This window comes from Littorina saxatilis, linkage group LG2 (genome assembly GCF_037325665.1).
Source record: "Littorina saxatilis isolate snail1 linkage group LG2, US_GU_Lsax_2.0, whole genome shotgun sequence".
Lineage (NCBI taxonomy): Eukaryota > Metazoa > Mollusca > Gastropoda > Littorinimorpha > Littorinidae > Littorina > Littorina saxatilis.
In genome coordinates, this window is record NC_090246.1 from 38,772,411 (window position 1) to 38,800,354 (window position 27,944).

Below are 27,944 nucleotides of genomic sequence, written 5' to 3' on the forward strand. Positions count from 1 at the left end.
CGGGTTGGGTTTATTAACCGGCGTTTTTTAATACATAAGATATAGTGATAAATCCAGACCGTCTGAAATCGGCTTTTATAAGCGGCTGGCTCTATTAACCGCGGTTTTATTAAGCGGCGTCCACTGTATTACCAAAGAGAGAAATATTTCTACACACTGCATATATTCAATCAATCAATCAATCAATATGAGGCTTATATCGCGTGTATTCCGTGGGTACAGTTCTAAGCGCAGGGATTTATTATTTAAAAAAAAAATTTTTTATGCAATTTATATTGCGCACATATTCAAGGCGCAGGGATTTATTTATGCCGTGTGAGATGGAATTTTTTTACACAATACATCACGCATTCACATCGGCCAGCAGATCGCAGCCATTTCGGCGCATATCCTACTTTTCACGGCCTATTATTCCAAGTCACACGGGTATTTTGGTGGACATTTTTATCAATGCCTATACAATTTTGCCAGGAAAGACCCTTTTGTCAATCGTGGTAAAATAATCTATAACGTGCACACCCCAATGTAGTGTACACGAAGGGACCTCGGTTTTTCGTCTCATCCGAAAGACTAGCACTTGAACTCACCACCTAGGTTAGGAAAGGGGGGAGAAAATTGCTAACGCCCTGACCCAGGGTCGAACTCGCAACCTCTCGCTTCCGAGCGCAAGTGCGTTACCACTCGGCCACCCAGTCCCTATATTGTCTGCAAAGGCATAAGTAATCCACCGAAATACCAAATTTGAAATTCTTGCGTATTTTACTTTAGCATAACTGCATATCAACAAGCCAAAGTGCTGGTCTTGAATAAATGAATGTACAGTAAAAACCTGTAGAATGCGGTCACTGGACTTAACGGCCACTCGCACAATACGGACAGTCTTTATTGGCACGGATTGTTTCCTTCATTAAAATCACTGTACTTAGCGGACACCTTGGAATTACGGACGCGGACGCTTATTTTAGGTCCCTAAGAAGCTTAATCACGATTGGTCGGCTTTGAGCTGAAACTGAAACAAGCTTATTAGCGATTGGTCAGCAACCTCATAGCCAATGAAATGCATCGAAAGTATTCTTCTTCTTCTGCGTTCGTGGGCTGAAACTCCCACGTACACTCGTGTTTTTTGCACGAGTGGAATTTTACGTGTATGACCGTTTTTTACCCCGCCATTTAGGCAGCCATACGCCGTTTTCGGAGGAAGCATGCTGGGTATTTTCGTGTTTCTATAACCCACCGAACTCTGACATGGATTACAGGATCTTTTTTGTGCGCACTTGGTCTTGTGCTTGCGTGTACACACGGGGGTGTTCGGACACCGAGGAGAGTCTGCACACAAAGTTGACTCTGAGAAATAAATCTCTCGCCGAACGTGGGGACAAACTCACGCTGACAGCGGCCAACTGGATACAAATCCAGCGCGCTACCGACTGAGCTACATCCCCGCCCGAAAGTATTCGACGGAAGTCGGTACATTTGTAAACAACATCGAAGATTCTCACACACTTGCACAGCTGATTCAGTCGCGTTTTGCCGAAGTTTTAATGAATCACGATGGCTTCTAGGTTGCGGAAGGAACAAAACGCTCTCACTTTAGAGCAACAGTGTCTGTGGTGAAAAAGCAGCAGAGCGGACAATCATGCCGATCGATTGCGCAAGAGCTGGGCTGTGGAAGGACGCAGATTTCAAAAATCAGCATAGACAGAGAAAAAATTATGGCTTTGTGGGAATCGGGAGACGGTTGAGCAGATCAAAAGTGAATTTCGAAGAAGGCAACTGATTATGAGGAACTAAATGATGCTGTTTTCCAATGGTTTTCAACAAAGCGTGCTAATGGAAAATTTTATAAGTAAATTGTCATTTGATTAATATACTTACCCGAATCACATAGAGCATTGACACAGTCTGAGATGCTAGGTTCTGTAAACGCTTACCCGTCTAACATTTTTAAAGGGAAGCAACCCCATCACCAAAAAAGGCTAAAATAGCCCTGGTAATGAGCAGGTACTCAGTGAGTTACCTCCCATTAGTATGCACCACGTCACATCCTCCATCACCGTTAACAACATGTGATAAAGTGTTCTTTTTAAAAGTCTTTCTCTGCGGACTGGATCTGTTACAACTGGTAATAAAATACTGTATTTCACTGTTTTTACTTGTTATTTTTTTACTCTTAAACATGTACATTCAATATAGCACTTTCCTTTTCGCAACCACATTTGCTTGAACCTGTAAAATAAGGACACTTTTCACTGGTCCCAAGGGTGTCCTTATTTGACAGGTTATACTGTAATTACCAAACATCTCTATAGTAACGCAGAGGATAATCCCCGAACGAGGCCAAAAAAACACAAATAACCTTCTCAGTTAAAAAAAATTACAATGATCCCTCAATGAAATGCAGCTGTACACAAAAACATCTGAAGCTAGCAAAATAAATGTGTCATATGACATTCAAATTTCACAGTACCTGATCTTTGGGTCCCACAGACAACTTGCGAACATGGTTGCACACATACGACCATCGGGTGCCTTCGGGGAAGGTTGGGGTGATTTCCTCGCGACGCCACAAGTTGTTGCCAGTGTCTACCGCCCAGACTGCAGAGCCGCCCACAGAGATGGAATGCAGGGTGGCGCCACCTGGTGGTGGGGGAATCACTTGGATCCAGCATGAGCCTGATGACACATTCAACACTGATTAGCTCAACTATATGACTGCAAAACTGAGTCCAACAAGGATCTACATCAAAACACAGTCACCGATAACGAGCCGACAATGAGCACAAGCATGAAATAGACAAATTCTGGAAATAAATCGGTCAGGTTTGTGTGACGGTTGTGAAAGAGGGACTACTCTTGCTTTTCTTGAAGCAAACTTTCCACATGTGCTCCTTGTCCACGTGTTTTAGACAAACTCCTCGCTCGTGACTGGCCTGTAATGTCAAGTACCACAGTTTTATCACAAACCATACAGAGATATTTTCTAACATTATCTATTAAGGGCAGCGGTGGCACATAATTCAAGATGTTTAGAAAATTGTCAATACTTCAAAAATACTTCTCCAATGAGTACCTGATGTCTGTGTGTGTGTGTGTGTGTGTGTATGTTTGTGTAAGTATATGTGTGTGAAAAACTGAGATCTGAGGTTACAAAACTCACTCCAAAACTTTTGTTCATATCACTTAACACAATTTTGGGGTCAAGTTTTTACCGACAGACCTTCTCTCACAAAACAAGTCGCGTAAGGCGAAATCGAAAATTTTCAACAATAAATTTTTATTTAATTAATATACTTACCCAACTCACATATATAGCATTAACTTCCGTTTGATGCTTAGACATTGAAGTACAGACCCTGGTAACAGGGGGAGGTAACTCCCAAAACAAAACAAAACCTTGAAGTCAAGGCCCTGGTAGTTACCTCCCCTCACCGGCAGCCCGCACATGCGCGGTACATACCGCCGGTATAGTCATTCCCAATGAAACACCACCTTCAACCATTAATAACGATCGCGGGGTAGGTTGGGAGGGAATTTACTATGTGAGTTGGGTAAGTATATTAATTAAATGAAAATTTATTGTTGAAATTTTCGATTAAATCACATATTCTTACTCCAACTCACATATATAGCAGATTGCTACAAAAGGTGGCGGGAAACTCACTTATTTCTGGTAAGAATCCAGCCTGCTTCAACCATGACTGGTAAGCAACTACTACCATCCCGGCGGGTACTAGAGAAACCCGCAGAAAGTAGTTTAAGAAAGACGTCTTAAAAACGTCCAAAACACCGCTCTGAGGCCGTTCGAGATTTTGCCTGGTCCCAGAACCACCAAATAAGCGGCCCAAGCTCTGGCCCCATGAGTTCTAGGAGAACGCAGAGGAAGGACTGAACGCTCCCCCCCCCCCCCCCCCCCCCCCCCCCCCATTTGACTGTCACACTCATAAGCTTGTTCAATGAGTGTGGAAGCCCATCTAGTCAGCGCTGTTATGCAATAAAAGGAGCCATGCAAGACGAGTATGTTCAAAATACTCACTATCTTGCGCGAGACCCCAAAAAGCATGTAATTCGCTGCCCCTTCACGGGGAAGTGAGCACCAACAACAAAAAAAGAGTATGAGAGCCTTCTTTATAAAAAAAAAAGGAAGGCTTGCATCTCTCAATAATTCTATGGCTCTTAACCAAAAGAACTCTAAAAAGAGGAAGAAATCCCAAGCTGGGACTGATGTTCTAATGACAAATGAATTGAGGACAGGGCCCTTTCCACGCCGGGCGTAGAAAGGGAAATGTCTTGTCTAGTTCTGACGACGTTTCTCAAAACTGATGAAACATCGTCTGCCATCAACAAACAAAAGTTCGTAGAACATCCTAGCATCCTCCTGAACTGGAGATTGCTAAAGCTGATGCCCAAATTCTAGAATCGTGCACTATTGCAGGTGCTGGAGGAAGGGCTGACTGCCCCCCCTTTTGGTTGTAACCACTCATGGATTGCTAATGATGGACTAAAAGATTATGGCTTGAGTAAACCACAGCACCATAGTCCCATGAGGTAGACGCTAATTGTTCGTAATGAACCAGAGGCAAGAACCTTGTCCCTTGTTCAATGGATTGAGGCATGACAAAATGTCGAAAAAACATCTGGCATTTTCTAGACTCCTTACAAAGAAGAGTCGAAAGAAACGTCTTAAAGCCGAAAACAAAGGAAATAATTTGCAGTTTCGGCGAGTATGCAACCTTCCATCAAAAGATGAACCGAGATTGCTCATCAACAAACCAATGCGGCTTAAGCAAAAGCAAAAAAAGTCTTAAGTTAATTCTCACTAGCAAGTACAGTGAAACCCGGCTATATTGAAGTAGGCTATATTGAAATCCCGGCTATATTGAAGAATTTTTCAGGTCCCGGCTGAAGCTCTACTTTTTCTTTGTTAAAAAATGTTGGCTACATTGAAGTCGGCTATATTGAAATCCCGGCTATATTGAAACAAAAATTCAGCCCACGGGACGTTTTTACCTGGCTATATTAAATGTTTGCTCCAAAGATTTGTTTAACTTTTTATTTTTAAGAACAATGACTGCGCGGGCGCCGAATGATATGACACGCCTCTGTCAGCGCAATCAGTTGAGGAAGGGGAGAGGCCAGATCAGCATCAACTTTCGAGTCAGGAGGTCTCTGATAACAATTACAGTCTAACAATGCCGCGGGCCTCTGACAGCTACGCCATGTAGTCTTGTGGTGCGTAGATCTCCCCGACTTAATTTTTCTTGTTCATGCGAGTAGTTTGCCTTTGTACACTAGCAAAAATGGCTGCAAAACAAACAAGTCGCGTAAGGCGAAATAACAACATTTAGTCAAGCTGTCGAACTCACAGAATGAAACTGAACGCACTGCATTTTTTTCACAATGACCGTAGTCCGCCGCTCGTACAAAAGGCAGTGAAATTAACGAGCCTGTTTAGCGCGGTAGTGGTTGGGCTGTGCTGCAAAGCACGCTTTTCTGTACCTCTCTTTGCTTTAACTTTCTGAGCGTGTTTTTAATCCAAACATATCATATCTATATGTTTTTGGAATCAGGAACCGACAAGGAATAAGATGAAATTGTTTTTAAATCGATTTCGGAAATTTAATTTTAATCATAATTTTTATAATTTTTATTTTTAAAGCTTGTTTTTAATCCGAATATAACATATTTATATGTTTTTGGAATCAGAAAATGATGAAGACTAAGATAAAGGTAAATTTGGATAATTTTATAAAAAAAATATTTTAATTACAATTTTCGAATTTTTAATGACCAAAGTCATTAATTAGTTTGTAAGCCTCCAAGCTGAAATGCAATACCAAAGTCCAGCCTTTGTCGAAGATTGCTTGACCAAAATTGCAATTAATTTGATTGAAAAATGAGGGTGTGACAGTGCCACCTCAACTTTTACAAAAAGCCGGATATGACGTCATCAAAGACATTTATCCAAAAAATGAAAAAAATGTCCGGGGATATCATACCCAGGAACTCTCATGTCAAATTTCATAAATATCGGTCCAGTAGTTCACTCTGAATCGCTCTACACACACACACACACACACGCACAGACACACACACAGACAGACACGCACACAGACAGACACAGACAGACAGACAAACAGACAGACACACACACACACACACACACACACACCACGACCCTCGTCTCGATTCCCCCTCTATGTTAAAACATTTTAGTCAAAACTTGACTAAATGTAAAAAGGGTGAGTCTGACAATTGAAAAAAAAATCGAGCTTATTCAGAAGCTGGAAACTGGCTGCAAAAAAAAAGAAAGGAAGTAGCTGAGGAATATGGAATGTGTGTTTGTGTGTGTAAGGGAGGGCGGGCGGGCGTGCGTGTGTGTGAGTGTGTGTGAGTGTGTGTGTGTGTGCAGAAAAAAGCAAGGAGGCTCGAAGAACAACAGCCAACAGGTGAAAGATTAATGGGAATATACCTCACATCAAACGCAATGTGTGGACACGGAAATAAGAACGTATAGTGAAAAAAAGTTCGGTTATATTGAATTTCTGAAGGAACAAGGAGGGAAATTCAATATAACCGAGAATTGCCTATATTGAAGTTCCGGCTATATTGAAGGTCTTCCCGGGTCCCGTGCCACTTCAATATAGCCGGGTTGCACTGTAGCTATAAAATTTAATCGATCAAGGATGGAAGCGAGCGTCATAGTGGGCGCTTGCTGTAGTGCCGAACATGGAACGATCAGTGCCTAAGGCTGTCCACTCAGAACTGATTAGGACGAACTCTCTAGGTGACCGTTAAAACATAATGCCAAAGTATGTGAAACCTCGGGAAGGCGTGAAGCCCGCAAGGCCTAGGAGATAGACGTCAGCTGTAGAAAGGCGTGACCGATCTCCTCCCGATAAACGAGTGATACCTGAGTAAAAGATATCAAAGTCCTCATCGGTGGGAAAAAATCTCATGATAGAGCATAAGTGTTCCTGAAGTTCCTTAAACTATAAGGGACACTCACCCTCCCATGAACCGAGGCTGAAATGTGCCTGATCCAATCGGTTAGCCAAAAGTAGGCTACTGCTGGTGCATGACCTGCTTTGAGTGTCTACCCAAGCAAGACCGAGCATATGACGCAGTGCTGCTTTCTGCATTAAGAGTCCAAGTCTAACAAAGACAAGGACTCATAATCATGGGTTGTGACAGAAAAAGCCAATGAAAGACCATGGCTATGAACTGGACCGTCATTACCCGCCGAGTATGTTAGACAAGAGTGCCGTAAACCGGCAGTCCTGTTGCCCTCAAACTGACTTTAAATACTTCTTGCCAAGACAGAAGAAGTTAAAAGAAAGTCCGAACGAACTCCTTGAGAGGACAACAATGTGTGAACCCAAAGGCCGACAACTGTCGTGAATGACCTTCTCGCTACTTGAATTGAGAGTCTGTCATCTGCTTGACTAAATGTAAAAAGTAAGGTCTAAAAAGATATGTTTAAAATTGGGGTTCAAGGGTGGTTTCTATGTAATGTTAAACGTACATATCTCAAGTACACAAAACAAAAGCACGGTGGTTTCACCTGCAGGTGTATGTGGATGAACACCGGCCCTGTACCACACAGAACCATCAGCTGCCACGGCCCACACTCGGTACCCTCCCCCCACTGACAGGGACTTGAACGCCATGTCCGACTTGGTGGCAATGTGAATCCAGCTCCGCCCCTGAAAGTAGACACTGTCTGTTAGAAAACCCGATGAGGGCATAGTCCCAAATTCACCCTGTGGAAGAGATGGATCTCGCATACTGAAAGAAGATCAACCATTTGATATTCACTCAGTGGGATGGTGAACTGACTCAGTGGAACCCCCCCCCCCCCTTTTAAGACCCCCAATTTAAGACCCCCTCCATTTTAAGACCCTCTTTTCTCAGACTTTCTGTTCACAGCCTTTGTAAATGTACCCCCATTTTAACTAATTTAGGACTCGATTCCTTTTTTTTTTAAGACCTGATTTTCTCAGATTTTTGGAGGTCTTAAAAGGCAGGTTCCACTGTATCTGGTAATTGCCCGTCATGAGAGATCAGAAAGTTGAAAACACTGTCTTGATATACAGACTCATCCTGAACTCAGGTCAAAATGAGTTTGGCTCATTCTCTCCCAGACCGGACACTACAGTCCTACGCGAATCTATCAAAACAAAAATACAGAGTTATCTTCCATATGGTTTTCGCGAGCACTAAATTTGAGATCAGTGTTCGCGAGATGAAAATGATTGCAGATTGGCCGACTTCGACAGTGATCTCCGTTCTGTTCTTCACAGTTATGATAAAGACATCGTTCTAAGGTCAAAACAAGTCGAAAGTTTGGGACTGCTGCCGGAAGGAGACCGTAATATATGGTTTCATCACTGTCAACTGGTTACAGAAAAAATCGTCTGCTCCAGTGAGCGCCGAAACCAAACGGTTGATTATCACGTGACACTTTTGCCATATTTAGAGTTGTTTGCACAGTAAATACAGCCGCGAAAAATAGCTCGCTTGAAACTGTCTTACATATCAATTCCTTTGTAATTTAAAAATTACAAAACACCATGAAAAATCATTATCGACGATCGCGAATCTGCTTATATCAATAATACATTACAAAAAGCTCTAAATATGTAAAAAAAATCGGTTTCCTTGCCAGACAAGGAAACTCAAGGCATCCTGTCAGGGAGAGAATGAGCCGAACTCATTTTGACCTGAGTTCAGGATGATACAGACTAGCATTCATTATTAGCTACGACTATAAGTCTTCATAATGACCTTATGGAATCTCTCGTCTAACTGCAAACATTGCTTGACCACATGATGTGCCAATTACAAGAATACCCTTCATACAATTTTGTAAAGAAAAAAAGCCTTCTTGGCTTGGCATGCTTAGATGGACAAAAACACATAAACATATACAAAATACAGGCAACTATTATAAAGCACTGAAACTTTGCAGTTTCACAGTGACAAAGAACATTACCCCTGCCACCCCCTCCCCCCTCAAACACATACACGGACAGTACACAACCACAACCACCACTCCACACCATAACACACACTGCTAAACATAAAAACCCAACTTACCGAACACAGCTTGGGGAGCTGCAAATGCTCTAAATCACCCCGATATCCCCATCCCATCTCCTCTCTTAATCTTCTTAATCCCACCAACATGCCATTAACCTCACTCACTCACTCCCTTGATACCCCTCTCCGCCTTATGATTCACTGATCCCACCCTTCTCTCTAACCTTATTCACTTACCACCAACTTCCGCCCTCCCTCTCCCCCAAATGCTCCATCCTACCCCTCTCTCCCAAATGCTCCATCCTACCCCTCTCTCCCAAATGCTCCATCCTACCCCTCTCTCCCAAATGCTCCATCCTACCCCTCTCCCCCAAATGCTCCATCCTACCCCTCTCTCCCAAATACTCCATCACACCTCTCTCTCCCAAATGCTCTATCCCACCCCTCTCTCCCAAATGCTTCATCCTACCCCTCTTCCCCATTGCTCAATCCCACCCCCCCCCCCCCTTCCTAATCTTATCCACTTACCACAAACTCCCCCCCCCCCCCCTCCTGACACCAAACCCTAAACTTCCTTACCCACCCATCCAGCCCCCTTGTGACCCCACCCCACCACTGCACACACAGTCAATCACAACGTTTTACCATTGGCTGTGACAGGGTGGCTTCACTGCGACACAGAACGTCCCCATTGGCCCCAATGGCCCAGATAACCAGAGACTGGCCGGGGTCGGTGGGGGCATCCACTTGCAGAGAGATGCCGATCACTTCCGGCGGACCCACACTCACCCACGGTCCCTGAGTCACCAGCTTGCATTTCCTGTGCAACAGTTAAACAGAACATCAATGCAAATTGACATGCAGGCATTATAGAAAATTAGAATTTTGTCTTCACATCACATTTTATCTTATTATTTTGAGTACCGTACTTTCCGGGTTACAAGGCGCTACAGCGCATAAGGCGCACCCCCCTCTTTTTAAACAAAATTGTAATCCAGTCACCCATTGGGCGCAGGGGGCCGATAGGGCGCACCAAAATTTAAAAAGTATACCGGTAACAAACGGTCGAAGAATGAAAATAAGCCGCACCTCAAAGGAAGAATACAGAGTGGAAATATACCGAAAGGCATAAATTCCGCAAACTGAACTTTAAAAAATCACAAAAAATCAACTCAGTGGTGAATGTTTTCAATGTTTGAATATTTTATTTATTGGCCATTTTAGTGTTTATAAACCTTCGCTTTATTGATTTTGAATAGAACACCATGAAATGACAATTGTTCAAAAAAAGTGACTGAGTCCAAGCGCAATGATTTCGGAAAACGTTCAGTGTTCATCACGTTCAATGCTTTGGCCAGCTCTAAGCATCCAAATCGCTTGCTGTCTCTCTCCTTCATCAAGTCGTGGCATGATTGCGATATCTGATACAGCCAAACAGCCAGTTGCATTTTATAGGGCCATACACTATCTTTTTTACGTTATTGTCTCCCGTTCAGCCCATTGTCTTCATTAGCACAGTGAGCTGTGGCTGGATCAGCAATACTGCAAAGCGCACGCTAACAGCGTGAAACATTTGCTCCGACACTCAAGATGCCAACTACAAATTACAGGTTCAATCTGATTTTCGTTTGAGAGCAAAATCGTTCAATGCACTATTTGCAGAATTTATGCCTTTCAGTATATGTGTGCTCTGTGTGTGCGGCGAGATCAAAGGCAGGTACTAGGTCCATTGTGATAGCTGGGTTGCCTTGTTTAGACACTGACCTTCTTCCCAGGGGTCAATGACCCAGTTTTTGCTATGAGAGGTGGTTCCCCTGTCATAGATCTGAGAGAGGAAACACTTCCTGCACCGGGGTCAGTGACCGAGTTTAACCTATGGGGCGGTCTCTTTGATGTCTTGAGAGGAAACTTGGCCAGGGTAGTACCTAGTAGCTGAAACATGCATTATCACAAGTTGTTTGACTGGTACTCAGGCGGTCTCTTTGATTTTTTTCGTATTTCATACACGGATTAGGCGCTTCGTTATACAAGACGCAGGGGTCAAACTCGAGGAAAAAAGTCGCGCCTTATGACCCGGAAAGTACGGTAAACATTATTGGCAGAATTTATAATTTTGGTTCCACATTGCAGCAACTGGGTTTTTTCATTCGAGTCGAGGGCTATCCTTCTGTTCCTGCCTAGCAGTAGAACAAACATTTCCAAATACACATGTATGTCCACGGCTATTATGTGCCCACACAAAGCTGCTCTGCTTTTACATACATGTTCAGCTATTTCATGCCTTCCAAATATACCTGCTCCACTGCCGGCGCCTGACAGAGTCTCTCATCCCCTGGTGTGGGTGGTAGGGGCGGTTGAAGTTTGTGGCGTACTGCCATCCATTGTTGCTGACGCCACCTACTGTGGTGAAGTCCACTGTCCAATCACTCACCTGTCAAAATATGTACACTGCATAAACTTCTCTTGTTAGGTTTGGCAGTGACAGAGAGAAAAACAAGTCGCGTAAGGCAAAAATACAATATTTAGTCAAGTAGCTGTGGAACTCACAGAATGAAAGTGAACGCAATGTAATTTTTCAGCAAGACCGTATACTCGTAGCATCGTCAGTCCACCGCTCATGGCAAAGGCAGTGAAATTGACAAGAAGAGCGGGGTAGTAGTTGCGCTAAGAAGGATAGCACGCTTTTCTGTACCTCTCTTTGTTGGCTCACGTAAGTGTAGCCTATGCGATGGTAAACTTTGTCTGTCTGTGCGTGCGTGCGTGCGTATGTATGTATGTGTGTATGTCTGTGGTAGAAACTTTAACATTTTTGGCTAAACACCGAAATACTCATTTCACGTGGTTAATTTTCAAGCACCATCTTCAAATTATTGAAGCAATGATCAACATTGTGTCGGCATGTGTGTAGTTAAAGCGTGTATCCAAAGAAAACGGGTGGTGGGGGGTTTTGAAGGGGTACAAGCAGTTGACTGATTTGTGTCGTGTTTGGCATGTAGACGGCAGGTCAGGTGTCAAGATCAGGTCAGGGGTCGCGCGAAGGATTGTGGTCCAGTTCTCACCTCGCCGATTCGCCGGGGAAGACGATTTCATGTTGTTCGGTTTCTAAGCTCCAGAAAAGTAAATAAAAAAGATACCAAAGGGAGATTTCCTACAATTTGATCTGCACAGCGTGTTTCCAATGTCCACGCGAGGAAGAGCTGTCGAAAGCGCGGCAGTCAGTGTCGATCTTGCAGCCGTATCCCGGTAAGTTCAGAGACAGATCTAGTGTCTCCCACTCTGATAACGTGTCACCTACTGTTAATCCGTTTTGTTTTAATTTCTTTTTATTTCAGCAGACACGGATGTCAAACACAGTGCTAGGCAGTCACCTCTAGTGAAATGAGTTGATCTAAAGTGCCTGTAATGTTTGGATGTCTTTGCTCGTGGTTCGATTTATGTGAATTTCAAGACTTGCAGTAGAGTCTCAAGTTAAGTTTACTCTGCCCGAAAAAAACTGTCCACCATTTACTTGAACATGCAGATATAAGGAAACGGAATGAATCTGTTCTCAAAGTCAAAATGATCACGATTTTTTCCTCAGATTCAAAACATGCACTGTCATGGTTTTGTCTGTACAATTTAGTAAGTCTTAAGTACTTTGCAACAACTTCCTTGAACGTGAAAGACAGTTTTTGAATGCTAGATCTGTATCGCGTTTCATTCCAGACTCGATCCTCTCTTTGATTGTAGATCTACTGTTTGCTGTTTACGCACTATCATATGATTCGCTATGTAACGTTTGGTAAGCTTACCTTGCCACAGCTTTCTTGTCTTTGTTGGCATTTCTGGCTGTGTTGACCGTCAGAATTATTTTAAGAACCAGGCTGCTGCAGTCGACATGTTTCGCATATTGTAGGGTTACCATGCTGCATAGGTAAAGTGGCTTGTATAACCTGACTATTCTGTTTCAAAACACTGTTTATATTTGTGTAGGTTGTAGTCATCATAACTAATCGCATTTTGCCATTTGTTTCAGAAAGGAGGTTAACCTACAACAAGATCGACGCTATGTCAGATATATGCCTCAGCCACATGAAGACTTCCGAATTTAGATCTACTCGGCATGGTGACAAGTCTTGATGAAAAGTATAGGACTGAGGACAGCAGTGGAAAAAGTGCCCACATGGCAGGTACCTAACCTATTACCCTAGTCATTTTATCTGTTTGCCTTCTTTTGAAAATTATACATGGAGTTGATATGATGCGTTAGTTTTAACTGTGTGTGTGTGTGTGCGTGTGTGTGTGTGTGTGTGTGTGTGTGTGTGTGTGTGTGTGTGTGTGTTACGGAGTGAGTGAGTTTGTGTTATGTTACTGTTTGTTGATTTCTTACGGGAGCCTTGAAGGCTTCGCCTCTTGTTTTAACTTTCTGAGCGTGTTTTTAATCCAAACATATCATATCTATATGTTTTTGGAATCAGGAACCGACAAGGAATAAGATGAAAGTGTTTTTAAATTGATTTGGACAATTTAATTTTGATAATAATTTTTATATATTTAATTTTCAGAGCTTGTTTTTAATCCGAATATAACATATTTATGTTTTTGGAATCAGCAAATGATGGAGAATAAGATAAACGTAAATTTGGATCGTTTTATAAATTTTTATTTTTTTTTACAATTTTCAGATTTTTAATGACCAAAGTCATTAATTAATTTTTAAGCCACCAAGCTGAAATGCAATACCGAACCCCGGGCTTCGTCGAAGATTACTTGACCAAAATTTCAACCAATTTGGTTGAAAAATGAGGGCGTGACAGTGCCGCCTCAACTTTCACGAAAAGCCGGATATGACGTCATCAAAGACATTTATCAAAAAAATGAAAAAAATGTTCGGGGATTTCATACCCAGGAACTCTCATGTCAAATTTCATAAAGATCGGTCCAGTAGTTTAGTCTGAATCGCTCTACACACACACACACACGCACACACGCACGCACACACACACGCACATACACCACGACCCTCGTTTCGATTCCCCCTCGATGTTAAAATATTTAGTCAAAACTTGACTAAATATAAAAAAGAGAAAAAATACTTTAAAAAAGCAGCAACAGAAGAAACAAAGTGATATATCCTGATAACAAAACCCAATACTAGCACTACTGATCTGTGGCTGAACAGTAGAGCTAGGACCATCCGGTCTCCAAGTGTGAATCCATCATGTGAGAAGAAGGAAACGATCCTAAGAATGAGAGGAAGGGGATGTATGCAGGTTGGGTGAAATGGAGGAGAGGGAGTACAGTGGAATCCCACATTTAAGACCCCCCAATTTAAGACTTCTCCCTTTTTCAAGACCTTCATTTTTCAGATTTTCTGTTCATAACATCTGTAAGTTTACCCCAATTTTAAAGGTGGTCATCTACATTTTTGCTTTTTTTCAATAATCTTATGGTTAGATTTCGCTAAAAAGTTATGTCAGATAATGAATGAACCATGGGGAAAAAAATTATGGAAAAAAAAAAAAGTAAATTTTTTTTTTTTTTTTGGGGTAGCGTGACTCACGCTTCCAATATTTTGTTTTCTGTTTGCTGAGAACATGTGCTTTGCCTAAAAATACTGACCAATCAAATTCATGTCACTATGCTTATAGCCACGCCCAAACAAGTGCAGCAACAGTTTGACACTGGAGCGGTGTCCACGCTTTTTTTTAAACGCACGAAATGCACGGGATTTGCGCTTGGCATTTTCCAAATAAGGATATCCTACTATGAGTACTACGCTGGAATACTACAATGAATTTTCAAACGGCTACACTGGCTTCGTCTTTCCTGATCGAAAGGGGGTGTATTTTTGATATTTGTAGATAATAGACTCTGCATTTTAATGATTAAATGGCGATTTCGGTATAAAAATGTAGACAAGGACCTTTAAGATTCCCTCTTTTTAAAGACCCAATTTTTTCTGAGTTTTGGGAGGTCTTAAAAGGGGGCTTAATAAAACATGCATTTGTGTGATTTTTCATCCAACAAACCAACAATCATAACTAAATAACACATAAATAACCAAACAAACACACGCACTGACCCACTGCCACTGAGAGGAAGGAAGCTTGATGTCTTCACGGGACTTGACAAACTTGCCCTTGGGGGTTGTCCAGGCAAAATTGTTGTGAAAAACACCCCTGAAACATAAACAGTAGCTTTCAGTTTCACTCCTCAAAAAGAGTTTTAATCTAGAACAAGGGGACATACATCTTCTGTACACAGAAAAAGGAACACTCAGAAAAAAGAAAAAGGAGGAAAACAAGCATGAAAGGAAAGATGACAGACAGACAGACAGACAGACAGACAGACAGACACAGACATTTACCTGCTGCAGTAGCCAACCAGTGGGTACCACTTCTGGTTCTCAAAGACACGGATAGTGCGGTAGTCTACCTGTTCCCTCAGATTGCTTGCCATCTCTGAAAGCTCTGCACAATGACAGCAAAATGTACAATAAAATAAGATAAGATGAGAAAACTTTAATGTCCATTTACATTGTAAAAAAAAAAGAGGAAATTTTTCTTTTGGCACAACATCGCATTTTACCAGATCTATGGAGATCATTGTGGAGAATCACCTCACTTTGTTTTCCTGAAGCAAAAGTGGCTACAAAAATGCAATACCATTAAACAAGAGAAAAAGAATTCACTACTACATGATAGCCTATATTTGACTGAATGAATTAGTACTGTTCTTCTTTGTCCTAGAAAATTCAGCCAAACTCTTATTTTGCTTACCCCTAGTGATGGCATTGCCATATCCACCATTGTAGACCCAGGGCGTCTGGTCAAAGCTGATGGCCCAGATCACTCCACACGGACTGGTTTCAATTGAAGCCATGTGACCTCCGTGCTGACCCCACATCCTGTATAATAATTAATACACAACTTGTATATCATGTTTGCATCCGAGACGAAAGAAGGAGCAAATCACCCACACACACACACAAGCTCACGCGCAAGGCACACACACACACACACACACACACACACACACACACACACACACACACACACACACACACACATACATATAAACACGAAAGTATTTTTAAGAAAAGCTTACAAAAATAATTCTGTTATTTGAAACAAGACTAAACATCAGTGCAGAGAGTCTGACCCTGTCCAATTTATACAGGGTAATGAACTTCATTGCATAAGTTATTCTTTTAGAAAAAAACAAAACAAAAAAACCCAAATATAAACAAATAAAGTAACCATACATATTCCTTATTTCAAACATAAAATGGCCCAACTTTAATATCTCTTTCTTCTGTTTTACAATGTCCGAAGGAACTCACATGTCAGCAGGTCTAGCTTTCGTCTCATCAGGAAAGTGGACAAAAATGTGTCCCGGTATGGTCAGGGAGCACACAGAGCCTGCTGGGATAGGACGATTCAGTTGCCATAGTGACAGGTTGGCTACACTCAGTGTGCCCATCTGGTAAGACAAAAACAAGAAACACATCTAATATTATAAATCAAATAGAAATCCGAAAAAGATAGACTGCAAACAGTGAAAAATCAAGAATAAAAAGACCACAATGTGGAATAACAAGTTACTGAAACACGGACAAAAACTAAACATTCACTGGTACATCGACCTAGTGGTCTTGTCAACATTGAATTTTGTTAATGATTAAACATTCCAATAGCTAACCTTTCTTGTTTTTTTAAAAAATAAATGAAGTTTTGCCTGCAAAGAGGTTGAGTCATAGCGAAAGAGATTATGTAGGGTGAAGACAACTTACAAACAGAACATTAGTAATCCTCTGCCAACTGTTGCCTCATGAAGCAAGTAGTCAAGAAAATCTTTTGATAGAACTACATGTACTCACCAGCAAAATATGAAAGAAGCAGAGAAAAAGGAATACAAATGCACACTTTACATAAATAATTAAATAAATAATAGTGTTTGCATACATCTCTACTAACTATTTCATAATGATATGCTTACAATGAGTTAAACACAAGTAGAAGCTAAGAAGAGCTCCACGACAATCATCAAGCAAAAGCACATAGCGTCGTCGTCCTGGAATTTTGGCACAACTCGATTCTCGGCAATTTTGATGTTTTTGTGCTTTAGACTAAGTAAATCATTCTCAATGAGAAATATTCTCTAAAATACGATGGACACTACATGATTTAAGATTATAAATATAAACACTATTTCATAATAAAAATAATCAGTTTTGTCCTTCTGCGGAAAAGCTGTCTAAAAGGAGTTAGGCCAAAACTCCAGGACGATGTCGACAGGCTAAACAAACTGACCCAGTCTCTGAGCTCAGCCTCAGACGAGGTCTCCAGCGTGAAGGGGTTGATGGAGGTGTCCGGGTCAGAGGTGTAGATGGCCAGGTGATGGTCGTCACACACCTTCACACATCGCATCTCCTGCAGGCTCATCTGGATCACCTACACAAAACATCCAAATTAATATACTTGTAGCAGGCTAAGAATTCGTTTCATTAAAAAGGACATCTAACGACTATGATAGTTGGCTGGCGCAAAGACTACATATACCTCCCCAGTCTTAAACTGACATGCAGTGCCAACTATCCATGAATGTAAAAATAGGCTATCTCAGAAAGTGCCCCATGCCCGCTTGCTCAAGATGCTCGAGTCCTACGGAGTGCGAACCAACACCGTTCAATGAATCCAGTCATCCCTCTGCATAAGGCAGCAGAGGGTAGTCCCGGAAGGGAAGATTTTGTCTGAAGTAGACGTCATCTCCATATTTCTGCAGGCAACAGTCCTGGACCCTTCCTGTTTCTGGCCATGATGAATGACCTCCCCAACGGCAACAGCAAGCTTTTTAAGGACAACTGCCTACTCTCCAAAAACATCTTCCAGGCAGACAGGACAAGCTCCAGGTCAATCTCTCTTCCAATGAACGTAGGAGCAAACGTGGTAGATTAACTTCAATCCATAAAAGTGCACCATCACCTGCATCTTCCCTGCCAATTTTAAACTCCATGGCCTGACACTAGAAGTCACAACAACCAGCAAATACTTGGGGGTCACCATCAATGAGAACCTGTCGGTCAACAGATCTAACCAAAATAATGTACAAATCACATCAAAGTATGTGTAGCAAAAAGACAACGTATGGATTACCTTCATCTTGTGTTTAAATTTGAACTGAATGGTGAGTGTGCCATCCATCTCGTAACTAATGCCTTGCTCCATCTCCAGAAGGCAGTCGTAACAGTTGCCTTCCCTGTCCGGCCAGTGCAGCTTCATGTTGGCCTTCTTCACCCAGGTTGTCTGAAATACACACTTTTGCCATAAAAAAAGTTACACCATTCAAACCACATCAGCTTGCTTTTTGTTCTGTTTCTGGGGTCATTGTTTCCCATCCCTCTATCCTTGCACATAATAAGGCCATGTTTCTGAGCTGCCTTTGTACCATGATCTAGCGTGAAATAGGAACTGCATGTCCGATTTCATGATGTCTGTCTCAGACTCTCAAATTTCTTGCTTTTCATGTCAGTGATCAGTCCCTTCCCCACTTTGACATGACTCCCCTCCAAGTCAAACTCCATTTTTCATAAAAGATTCAAAGAGAGCATGAAGAGTAGAGTTCAAGTAAGCATATCAGTTCAAGGAAAGTGCTACCCAGATGAAACTTGGAAGGGTGATTCATGGTATGGCCAGCTTCAGAGTATGTTTCTCCTGGGGGCAAATCCCTACATCAGCTACATAAAAATTGACACAATGTCTCAGCCATACCTTCTCAATGGCATGTTCGTAAGATGAGTAACTGTCGATTTCCTTGTGATTGCGCTGCTTCAGGAGTTGAAGTATGTTTTGCCGCTGTGCCTTGGACACTTTTGGTAAGTGGAAGTTGACGCTGGATTCTGAGTCTGAGAAAAACATCAATCAATAAATTCAGTAAGCAATCAATTAGCTTGCACAATAATAGTAGTAGCACAAGTAAGACTACTGAAAAAATATGACATCCAACTATGAAACATAATTCAGCTTTTCAATTTCGATCAATGTAGCATGAGCATATTTGTTTCTTCTCCTCATTAAAGTGAATTAAAACCTGTCATCCTTTTTCTTCTTACTTGAACAAACCGGTTTGACTTGGACAAAATGTAAACTTACTGTTAGATACAGACAGCCAAGGTACAGATGAAGGATTCTCCACCATAAAGTCACCGGCAGCGATCCACCCCCAAGCATAACGCGGCTGTGCCAAGGTCAAGGTCATGGCCGGGATGACCTCAAGGTCAGAAGACGGAGTTGTGTTGAGAGACGCTCTCCCTGTGAAAGTCTCACTGGCGCCAAAGCTGAGCCAAGGGATGCTAGCAGGTTGGGACAAATCTCTGTCGATGGGTTCACTCTGGTCGTGCATGTCTTGGAAAGTTACTCGGCCATTGTCACACTCTGTGTTTTTACCTGCTTTGGTGCTACCCTTAGTCTTCTTTGTCTTTTCTTTCTCTTTTTCTTCTTCTTTCTCCTTCGCTACTTCTTCATCATCGATGTCGGTCACAAAATTGCATATGATATCAGATGAAGGGTTTGATTCCAAACTGTCAAAATTGTCAGAGTGGAAAGAAGAACTGAGAGCTCCAGATGCATCCGTTTTTTCCTCTGAAGGTAAGCCGTTGATCTGTTGTTTTTCATCGAAGGAATTTAATTCAAGATCTGTTGACAGTTCAGCATCGTTGGAGGGGTCTTGTTCTGCTTGTTCTTGAAAGGTCTGTACGTCTCCAGTTCCATTGTACACAGCCTGTGATTGCGTGGTTTCGGAACTTTTCCCAGCATGTTTCTTTGAATCCCTTTGAGTGGGAAGGGAAGAGCGTTTAGTTTTCGGCCTCGCAGCAGGTAAGCAAGGAATCAGTGAAATACAGGGCTCACTTTCCACAGCTTCTTCCGCGTCTTGAGGCTTGTGATCTTCATGGCGGGGACTTGTCTTCATGCTGTTTTCAATCACTTGCCACGACACTGTCTGCTTTTTGGGCTTTGTGAGTAAGACAGCTGGATCAACCATCTCATACTGTGTACTACTATCCAGGCTCTCTGACAAATGTCCAACAAAATATCTTTTTCTGACACTTCTGGAAGCCACAGGTGTTTGGCTGACTTCAGTATCGCTTATACAAAAATCCACACTCTTGGAATTTTCTGCTTGATCCACTTCACAGTCTGATTTTGAAGGAGTTTCTGCAGGAAGAATCTGAGCTGGTAAACTGGAACTTGTCATCAGAGAGAACATAGAAATGGACTCGTCTTCTGCTTTTGCTGACAGCGTTGCCGGTAAACTGGTGCTTTCTATCATAGATGTCATGGGAACGGATCTCTCCTCAGCCCTGGGAAGTGTAGCCAAACCATTGGTTTGAGTAAGGTTAAAGACATCTGACATGCTGAAGGGATCGTCTACAGAGTCAAGGCTCGGCTGAGATGCTCGTGACATGAGACAGGATGGAGAGTTGATGTCAAAGACGTCAGGGTCTTCCTCTAGAACCACTCGCTGCCAGGTTTTGCCACCTGGTTCTGACGAGGTGATGCCGGTTCTGAACCAGATCTCCTTGTCTTCGTCATCTTGACCCAGAGCAAAGACCTGTAAATCAATAAATGCTTTCAGCAATCTATGTTTTTGACACAGAGTCTCAGAAAGAAAGCATGGCTACAGAAAACTGTGGTTACATCTGTGCAACACATGAATGAAAGAACGCAGTAAAAACACTTGCAAGCCAATGTGATACATGTACAACTAAATGGATAGCTGTCAAGGATACCCAATAAATTTCAAACAGCAATACACCAAATTTCTAAACAATGATCTAAAATACTTTATTTGTCCAAGATTCATACATAAGAGATGAAGCTATTAAAGCACTTATTTGTTTTCATGAGGAGCAGTCAGTTTACTTTTCTTTAAAGCAACCTGTTCTAAAGCACAAAGCATCCCACACTTTTTATGCAGAAAACCAAGAAGAAAAATGAAGTAAACAACCACTAAAATGTCACTGGAAAACACATGGCCTGGAGCAAAGCAAGTCATCTAAATGTCATGGATAAAGCTTGTTTTCCAAATAGTCAAAAATCAACAATATTTTGTTTTGGTAAGCAAATCAGCAGTTACACATTTAGAACAGACGATCAAGTGAACAAGTAAAGACCAATGAAGCTACCTGGTCGTTTGCAGACACAGCGATGTGGGTCATGTCCCCGACCATCAACACCCAGGAGTTGCCGGTGGCAGCCTTTGCATCCCAGAACAACTTGTCACCGTTCACCCCTTGTCGGACCCACACCTAACAACACACGCAAATGTTCAGTACAAAACACAGTCAGCGTTTCAGGTGCAAAGGTTTCACCTGGTCTTCACCGATTCTTTTATGCCTTTCAACAAACATAAATTTCAGTAGAGGACTGTGTATTTGTGTGTGTGTGTTTGTTTGTGTGTGTGTGTGTGTGTATGTGTGTGTGTGTGTGTGTGTGTGTGTTTGTGTTTGTGTGTGTGTGTGTGTGTGTGTGTGTGTGTGTGTGTGTGCGCGCATACATTTGCCTGTCGTTGTTTTTGTTGAGCGAACCCATGCTTTATACTCATGGGGCCACTATCGTGTATGTATACATGTGGGTGCTTGTGGTGCATGAGTGTGTGTCTGTGTCTGCAGTGCACATGCACATTCATGTGTGTCTATGTTTTAACTTATACATGTATATCTAGAAACCAACATTAGCAATGTTCAAAACAGCTCCAATGTGTGTCCTACCTTCCCATCTCTGCTGAGCGCCCACACACTGTTCCTGCCCACGGACACCTGCATCAGACGGGTGGCCTCTTCAGGGTACGGCACTGACTCCCATCTCAGACCTGCACAATACAACACAAAGACATAAAGACTGGAGTAAAGACATTTACTTAAGTTGTGTTATCCCTAACACAGAATGGTACAAACTCATATCAAAGACTCTATGACCTATTAGGTAATACCAGGAATTTTTTACCAAAATATGACATTTTACACAGATCAAAACAGTCATCGAGTTCCCGCCGGCCTCTGACTCCACATGGCCCAAAGAAGGGAAATCCAATGTTCAATCGACACATGTTTATTTCAAATGTTTGCTGTGGTAACAGGTGGTTGACTATCACATGAGCAAGCAAACATCACACTGGTGGACCTGGATTTCCATTTATGAACCTGTTTTCTGCATGCAAGTGACATCTTCATCAGGCCTCAGACAGACACCACTGATCACACAACCTGCAAACCTATGTTTTGAAGCAGTACATACTTTACACAACTTCCAATCATTAAAACAACTGGATGAAGAACGAAGAGCTGAAAGATAATGTCACAGAACAGCTGGACTCAGTTCTCAGATAAAGAATATCTGAACGTTTTGTATCAAAAATGAATAGAAGGTATACAAAGGGAACTCAATATCCGCAAGCACACATGTCTTCAAACCTAAGTGAAAAATGCCTACCATAAATTGCATCCCTGGATACATGAGTTCTGACAAAGGCGTGTCCGTCCCATGTGATGGCCCACACCAAACCAGTCGGTCCGCACGCAATGTTGATGATTCCCATGTTGTCGCAAACAATGTGTTTCCACTCCTCCCCTTCTGGGCAGTCCCGACACACACCTGTACGCACGTACACCTGGACAAAGCATTGAAGACTGTATCAGACGCCATGTTGGTAACCCCCATGACATGTTGTTGCACACGATATGTTTCCACTCCTCCCCTTCTGTGCAGTCCCGACACACACCTGTACGCACGTACACCTGAAGAAAGCACAAGACGGTATCCAATCCAATCCAATTAATGTTATGATCCCAAGCATGAGAAAATACAGTGGTGGCACATGAAAATGAAGACAAACCCAACACTACAACATTATTAACATTAAAATACATGTACTAACTAACAGGATTATTATTGACGAAACACCTTAATTTGTTGCATACCAACAGTGTCTGTAACAGAAAAGTCTCTGAAATAGTTAAATTAATCGATGGTAAAAAAGGCAGTAAGTACTACAGCGGAACCCCTCTCTAAGACCCCCCTCTCTAAGGACTACCGCGCCACAACGACCCTTTTTTTTTAACCGATGTGTTTCCTTATATAGTTGTCACCAGTGTAGCGACCACCCCGCTCTAACGTCTAAGGACCGACCTAACAGCTTGTGACGACTTTGTCAGACAAAGCCAAGACTCTCAGCCGGTCAGCGTAACGCATCACTGACAAACCGTCTCGCGTAAGCAAAGGCACTTAACCGCTGAGAGGTGTGATGGTTGGGTGGGCTGAGTAAACATCACAAACCAATCATCGAGATCAAAGGCAGGTCCATTGTGATAGCTGGGTGGCCTTGTTAAAAGACACTGACCTTCTTCCCAGGGGTCATTGACCCAGTTTTAGCTACGAGAGGTGGTTCCCCTTTCATATCTCAAGAAGAGCGGGGTATTCGTTGCGCTGAGAAGGATAGCACGCTTTTCTGTACCTCTCTTCGTTGTAACTTTCTGAGCGTGTTTTTAATCCAAACATATCATATCTATATGTTTTTGGAATCAGGAACCGACAAGGAATAAGATGAAAGTGTTTATAAATTGATTTCGAAAAAATAATTTGGATAATAATTTTTATATATTTAATTTTCAGAGCTTGTTTTTAATCCAAATTGTAAGGCTTCTTTTTAAGCCTACTGTCTATATGATACTTACCGAGACAGTACTATTCTTGCACATTATCTATTATAGGCCGAAAAAATTGGACAAAACGCTGAGTGGGTACAATTATCTCCCATAACCATGCGCCACCGTGGATCCCAAGCACTGTCCGAGTGCTTCCCCCTTACAGGATGTAGGTGGCGCGTCCTCTTTCTTTATGAGCTGCAGACCCTCAAAAAGCCCATAACATATCAAGAGGGGAGGCGGGAGGGAAACTCTAATAGTACTGTCTCGGTAAGTATCATATAGACAGTAGGCTTAAAAAGAAGCCTTACAGTCAATATAACACTTACCTCGACAGTACTATTCTTGCACAGAATACCAGAGTGGTGTGAGGGTGATATGTAGAGTATTAAACTCCTTAATCAAAATCACTTAAATCCAAGGATTAAGATACCCAGGCAATTTTCGAACAGTACTACCGTAAAAGAAAATATACCCAAGAAACATACCTTAGACTGACGTGACCATGCTGGCAACCACTGCTGTGTGGTGAACTCAATGTCAAAGTCCAGGCCACTCAAAGCTTGAATACCACTGAGTCTACGGCAAGTGGCTAAAGCGATGAGGAACAATTAGTCTTAAAAATCAGCAACTTGATACTGATGCCTGCCAGGGGTTCAAACTCATTGCTACGCAGGAGTTTGAGGACCAGAAAGACATCCCCCTTGGGAAATGAAACCCGAGGTTTACATTGCTAATACCCGAAAGGACATTAGCGATGAGGGAGGACCTGATCAAGTGTTCAGATCTGCGACCAGTAGCGGCCGCAATCGTGGAAGCGATGGCAGATCTGTATCCAAGAAGAGTCTTAGAAGAAAGACTCTTCTTTTGATACACTTCCACCAGGAAGTTGGCCAAGTCCTGTGTTGAGGGATAAAGCGGCTTTATCCCCTTGGACAAGGCGAAGGTGGCCCAAGCTCTCCAGCGTAAGTCGTAGAGCTGATTAGTTGATCGCCTCTTAGCGTTCAAGGAAAACTCTACTGAACTCTTGTGCAATCCTAGTGCAAGCAGTTTGGAGCGCACAAGAGCCATGCGGTCAAGCACAGACTCTCTGGACGTGGATGAGGGAGGCATGATCGAGGCTGGAGCAGACCTCCCCCGTCCAGATCCAGAGGTAGAGGGTCTACGTGGGTGAGACCGCGAAGATCTGGAAACCACGGAGCTGTTGGCCAGTAAGGCGCGACCAAAATCAGTCTTGGTCGTTCCTGCAGATATTTTGCCAGCACCCTCGGAATCAGAGATGTCGGGGGATAGGCGTAAGCATCGAGGAGCCTCCACAAGAGAGTGAATGCGTCCAAGTGGAACGCATTCATGTCTCGAAAGGGGCTGACGTACCTGGGAAGCCGAGCGCTGAATCGAGTTGCGAACCGATCGATCAGAGGACGGTCCCACCTTGCCCACAGACGCTGTAGAACGTTGTGAGCGATGGTCCATTCTGTGGAGAGAACCTGATCGCCCCGACTGAGAATGTCGGCCAGGGCGTTCATTTTCCCCGGAACGAACTGGACTGACATCCGGACCTGATTGGTCTGGCACCAGAGCAGAATCTCCTCCGCCAACAGGGAGAGGGACCGAGAATTGGTGCCCCCCTGGTGGCGAAGGTAAGCTAAGCATGTGGTGTTGTTGTCCCCGTTGAAAATCAGAGGGGCCAAGGACAGGCCGAATGGGAGGGCCCGAAACTCGAACACTGTGCCCTCCCAAACGAACCGGAGCAGATGTCGGTACCCCGGGGCCACCAGGATGTGGAAGTAAGCATCCTGGAGGTCCCAGACATGGCCCAAACGTTTGGCCGGATGACCAACCGGACCGACGAAGGGGTTTCCATCTTGAACTTGCACCTGTGAAGGTACAAGTTCAAGGTGGAGAGGTCCAACACCGGCCTGAACCGGCCGTCCTTTTTGGGGACGGTGAACAGGCGGGAGCAGAACCCCCGAGAAGGCTGAGAAAGGGGGTAGACCGCCTTCTTCTCGACCAACGAGTTCACCTCATCCTGAAGAGCCTGCCATCTGGCAGGGTCTCGAGGAGGGGGGAACGTCCAGGGTGGAGCGGACAATGGAGGTTGTGACGACAGCGGTAGAGAAAACCCCGACCACACCACCCTCAAGAAAAACTGGTTGGAGACCAGTCTGCCCCACATGCCGCGGGCCCGAAAAAGGGAACCGACGGACGAAAGAGGGGCAACTTGAGGGGGCGTCACCGTAGGGCCGGGACTCACTGAAAATTCTGCTGGCGGGCAGGCGCAGGCTTGCGACCACCCCCCCTGGTGGTGGTGCTTCCCCTTACCTGTCTGAGCACCCTTTGTCTTGCTTGGGAACGCAACAGGCGCCTAAGAGGAGGAAGAAGGAGGCAGTGAAACTGGCTTCTTCTTCTTCTTCTGAGGCTGGGAGCTGGAGGTGACTGTAGCACTTCTCTTACTCCCCGCCGCCGTCGCCGAAGCAGCGAGGCCAACCATCAGAGAATCAGTGTTCCTCTGGCGTGTGGACTCCACCACAGAACGAACAGTGTCCGGATGAAAGAGGGAAGAAGGCTGAGGAAACGTGTTCCTCAGACTCTTCCTCATATCCGGAGGCACTATAGAAGTAGGCAGAAAATGATCACGGAACAGGGCCAATAAAGTGGACCCGTGTTCCAATGGCCAATTCTGCCGCAGACGTCACGCACGATCGCACGGCATGCAAAGCCCGATCCACTCGAACCGTGTCAAGGACCCGAGTGGAATCGGACTCTGCGCGATCGGGAGGGTCCAACAGTGTGGACAGCGTGCTCATCCATGTCAAGGCCTGTGATTGGGCCTCGACTGTGGAAGAAACGGTGGCCTCAAGATTGTGGAACGAAGCAGAGCTCAGTTCCACCTTCTTGACCGAAGGCACCTCCCCAACGAACACATCACCGTCAGCCCCACCCTAAACACTCGAAGTCTGGAAAGGGAGAGTTCGAGAGTCAAAGGGAAAAGGGAGGGACGAAACAGATTGGACACGAGGAAACAGTGGAGGTGCGCCTCCCAAAGGAAAGCATGGCACTGAACCCGCGTCCTCCCGAGGAACATAGGTCGCGTTTGCACGTGAATCTGTACTCCTCAGGCGATGTGCTGCCGCTTCCACCGTGGCACTAAGACTAGGGTGGAACGCGAATTGCCGGCGGACGGATCGTTCATAAAACGAGCCGCCGGCAGACGCGGCGTGAGCCTCCCACGCCCGGGCCGAAGCGGACTCAAAGGACGAGAGGGCGTCTCAGGGAAGGACGTCCTGAAACTGTTCAAACGTCCTTCTAGCTGTGCGAGGACGAGCCTCCTGCCTCTCGTCCTCAGACCCCGGGTCCAGGTCCTGTGTGTCAACACTAGACGACAGACGCTTAAGAGAGGCATCCGTGACGTCAAGACGCCGCGTGATGTCTGTCATGTACTGTTGGAAAGTACGAAGCATAGCTTCGGAAGTTCCATCAGAAACCGGCAAGGGTAGAGGATCAGTGTTAACCTCAGGGCGACCCTGATCCTCCTCCCTATCGTCCTCCGACTCACTCTCCTCTTCACTTCCCGACAACTCCTCAAAAGCAGGAGTGTAGGGAGCTTGAGGGGGAAGAGCCGAAAGCGATGAAGCAGGCTGTGAAGAAACGCCCACAGAAGCAAGAGTCCGCGAAGACCCCTGCCCCAAAGACGAAACGTCTCCAGCAGCCGAAGGGGGAGAAAAACAACAACCCTGCGACTGTTGGGTCAGCCCAGCCAACGAACCCCCGCCATTTATAGACTGAACAGGAACCCATCGGGTCTGATCAGAAAAGAAATGGTCCGGTCCGGTCGGGGGTGCCGATCCGGTCCGGTAGGGTGGTCCGGTGTTCCGGTCCGGTGCCGGACCATCCGGAGGTCCCGTTCGGCACCGAACCATCGTACCCACAGAAGTGTTCGGGTGGTTAGGTCCGGACGTGGACATACCGTACCATCCGGACCCGTGGTCCGGTATGGTCCGGTTCGGTGCCAGACCATCCAGACCAACAGAGGTGGTCGGGTGGTCCGGCACCGGGCCATCTGGACCCGTAGGTCCGGACCCGTAGGTCCGGACCCGTAGGTCCGGACCCGTAGGTCCGGTACCATCCGGAGGTCCTGTTCGACATCGAACCATCCGTACGCACAGAAGTGTTCGGGTGGCTCGGTCCGGGCGTGGACGTACCGTACCATCCGGACCCGTAG

The 27,944-nt window shown here is 44.2% G+C and overlaps 1 protein-coding gene across 1 annotated transcript in view; it reads right to left on the bottom strand.

Annotated features, from left to right (window-relative positions):
• Window positions 1–27,944, bottom strand: part of LOC138958946 (tectonin beta-propeller repeat-containing protein 1-like) — a 45,541-nt gene that overhangs the window by 4,721 nt on the left and 12,876 nt on the right. Inside the window, exons 6-20 of the mRNA XM_070330292.1 lie at window positions 22,512–22,689; window positions 21,791–21,891; window positions 21,206–21,328; window positions 19,173–20,631; window positions 18,792–18,925; window positions 18,177–18,326; window positions 17,334–17,474; window positions 16,364–16,503; window positions 15,801–15,928; window positions 15,389–15,491; window positions 15,104–15,200; window positions 11,334–11,470; window positions 9,685–9,859; window positions 7,562–7,703; window positions 2,468–2,673 (exon numbers count right to left, since the gene is read on the bottom strand). Of these exons, the coding sequence (XP_070186393.1) occupies window positions 2,468–2,673; window positions 7,562–7,703; window positions 9,685–9,859; window positions 11,334–11,470; window positions 15,104–15,200; window positions 15,389–15,491; window positions 15,801–15,928; window positions 16,364–16,503; window positions 17,334–17,474; window positions 18,177–18,326; window positions 18,792–18,925; window positions 19,173–20,631; window positions 21,206–21,328; window positions 21,791–21,891; window positions 22,512–22,689 (3,414 nt within the window). The remainder of the gene's footprint in view (window positions 1–2,467; window positions 2,674–7,561; window positions 7,704–9,684; window positions 9,860–11,333; window positions 11,471–15,103; window positions 15,201–15,388; window positions 15,492–15,800; window positions 15,929–16,363; window positions 16,504–17,333; window positions 17,475–18,176; window positions 18,327–18,791; window positions 18,926–19,172; window positions 20,632–21,205; window positions 21,329–21,790; window positions 21,892–22,511; window positions 22,690–27,944) is intronic.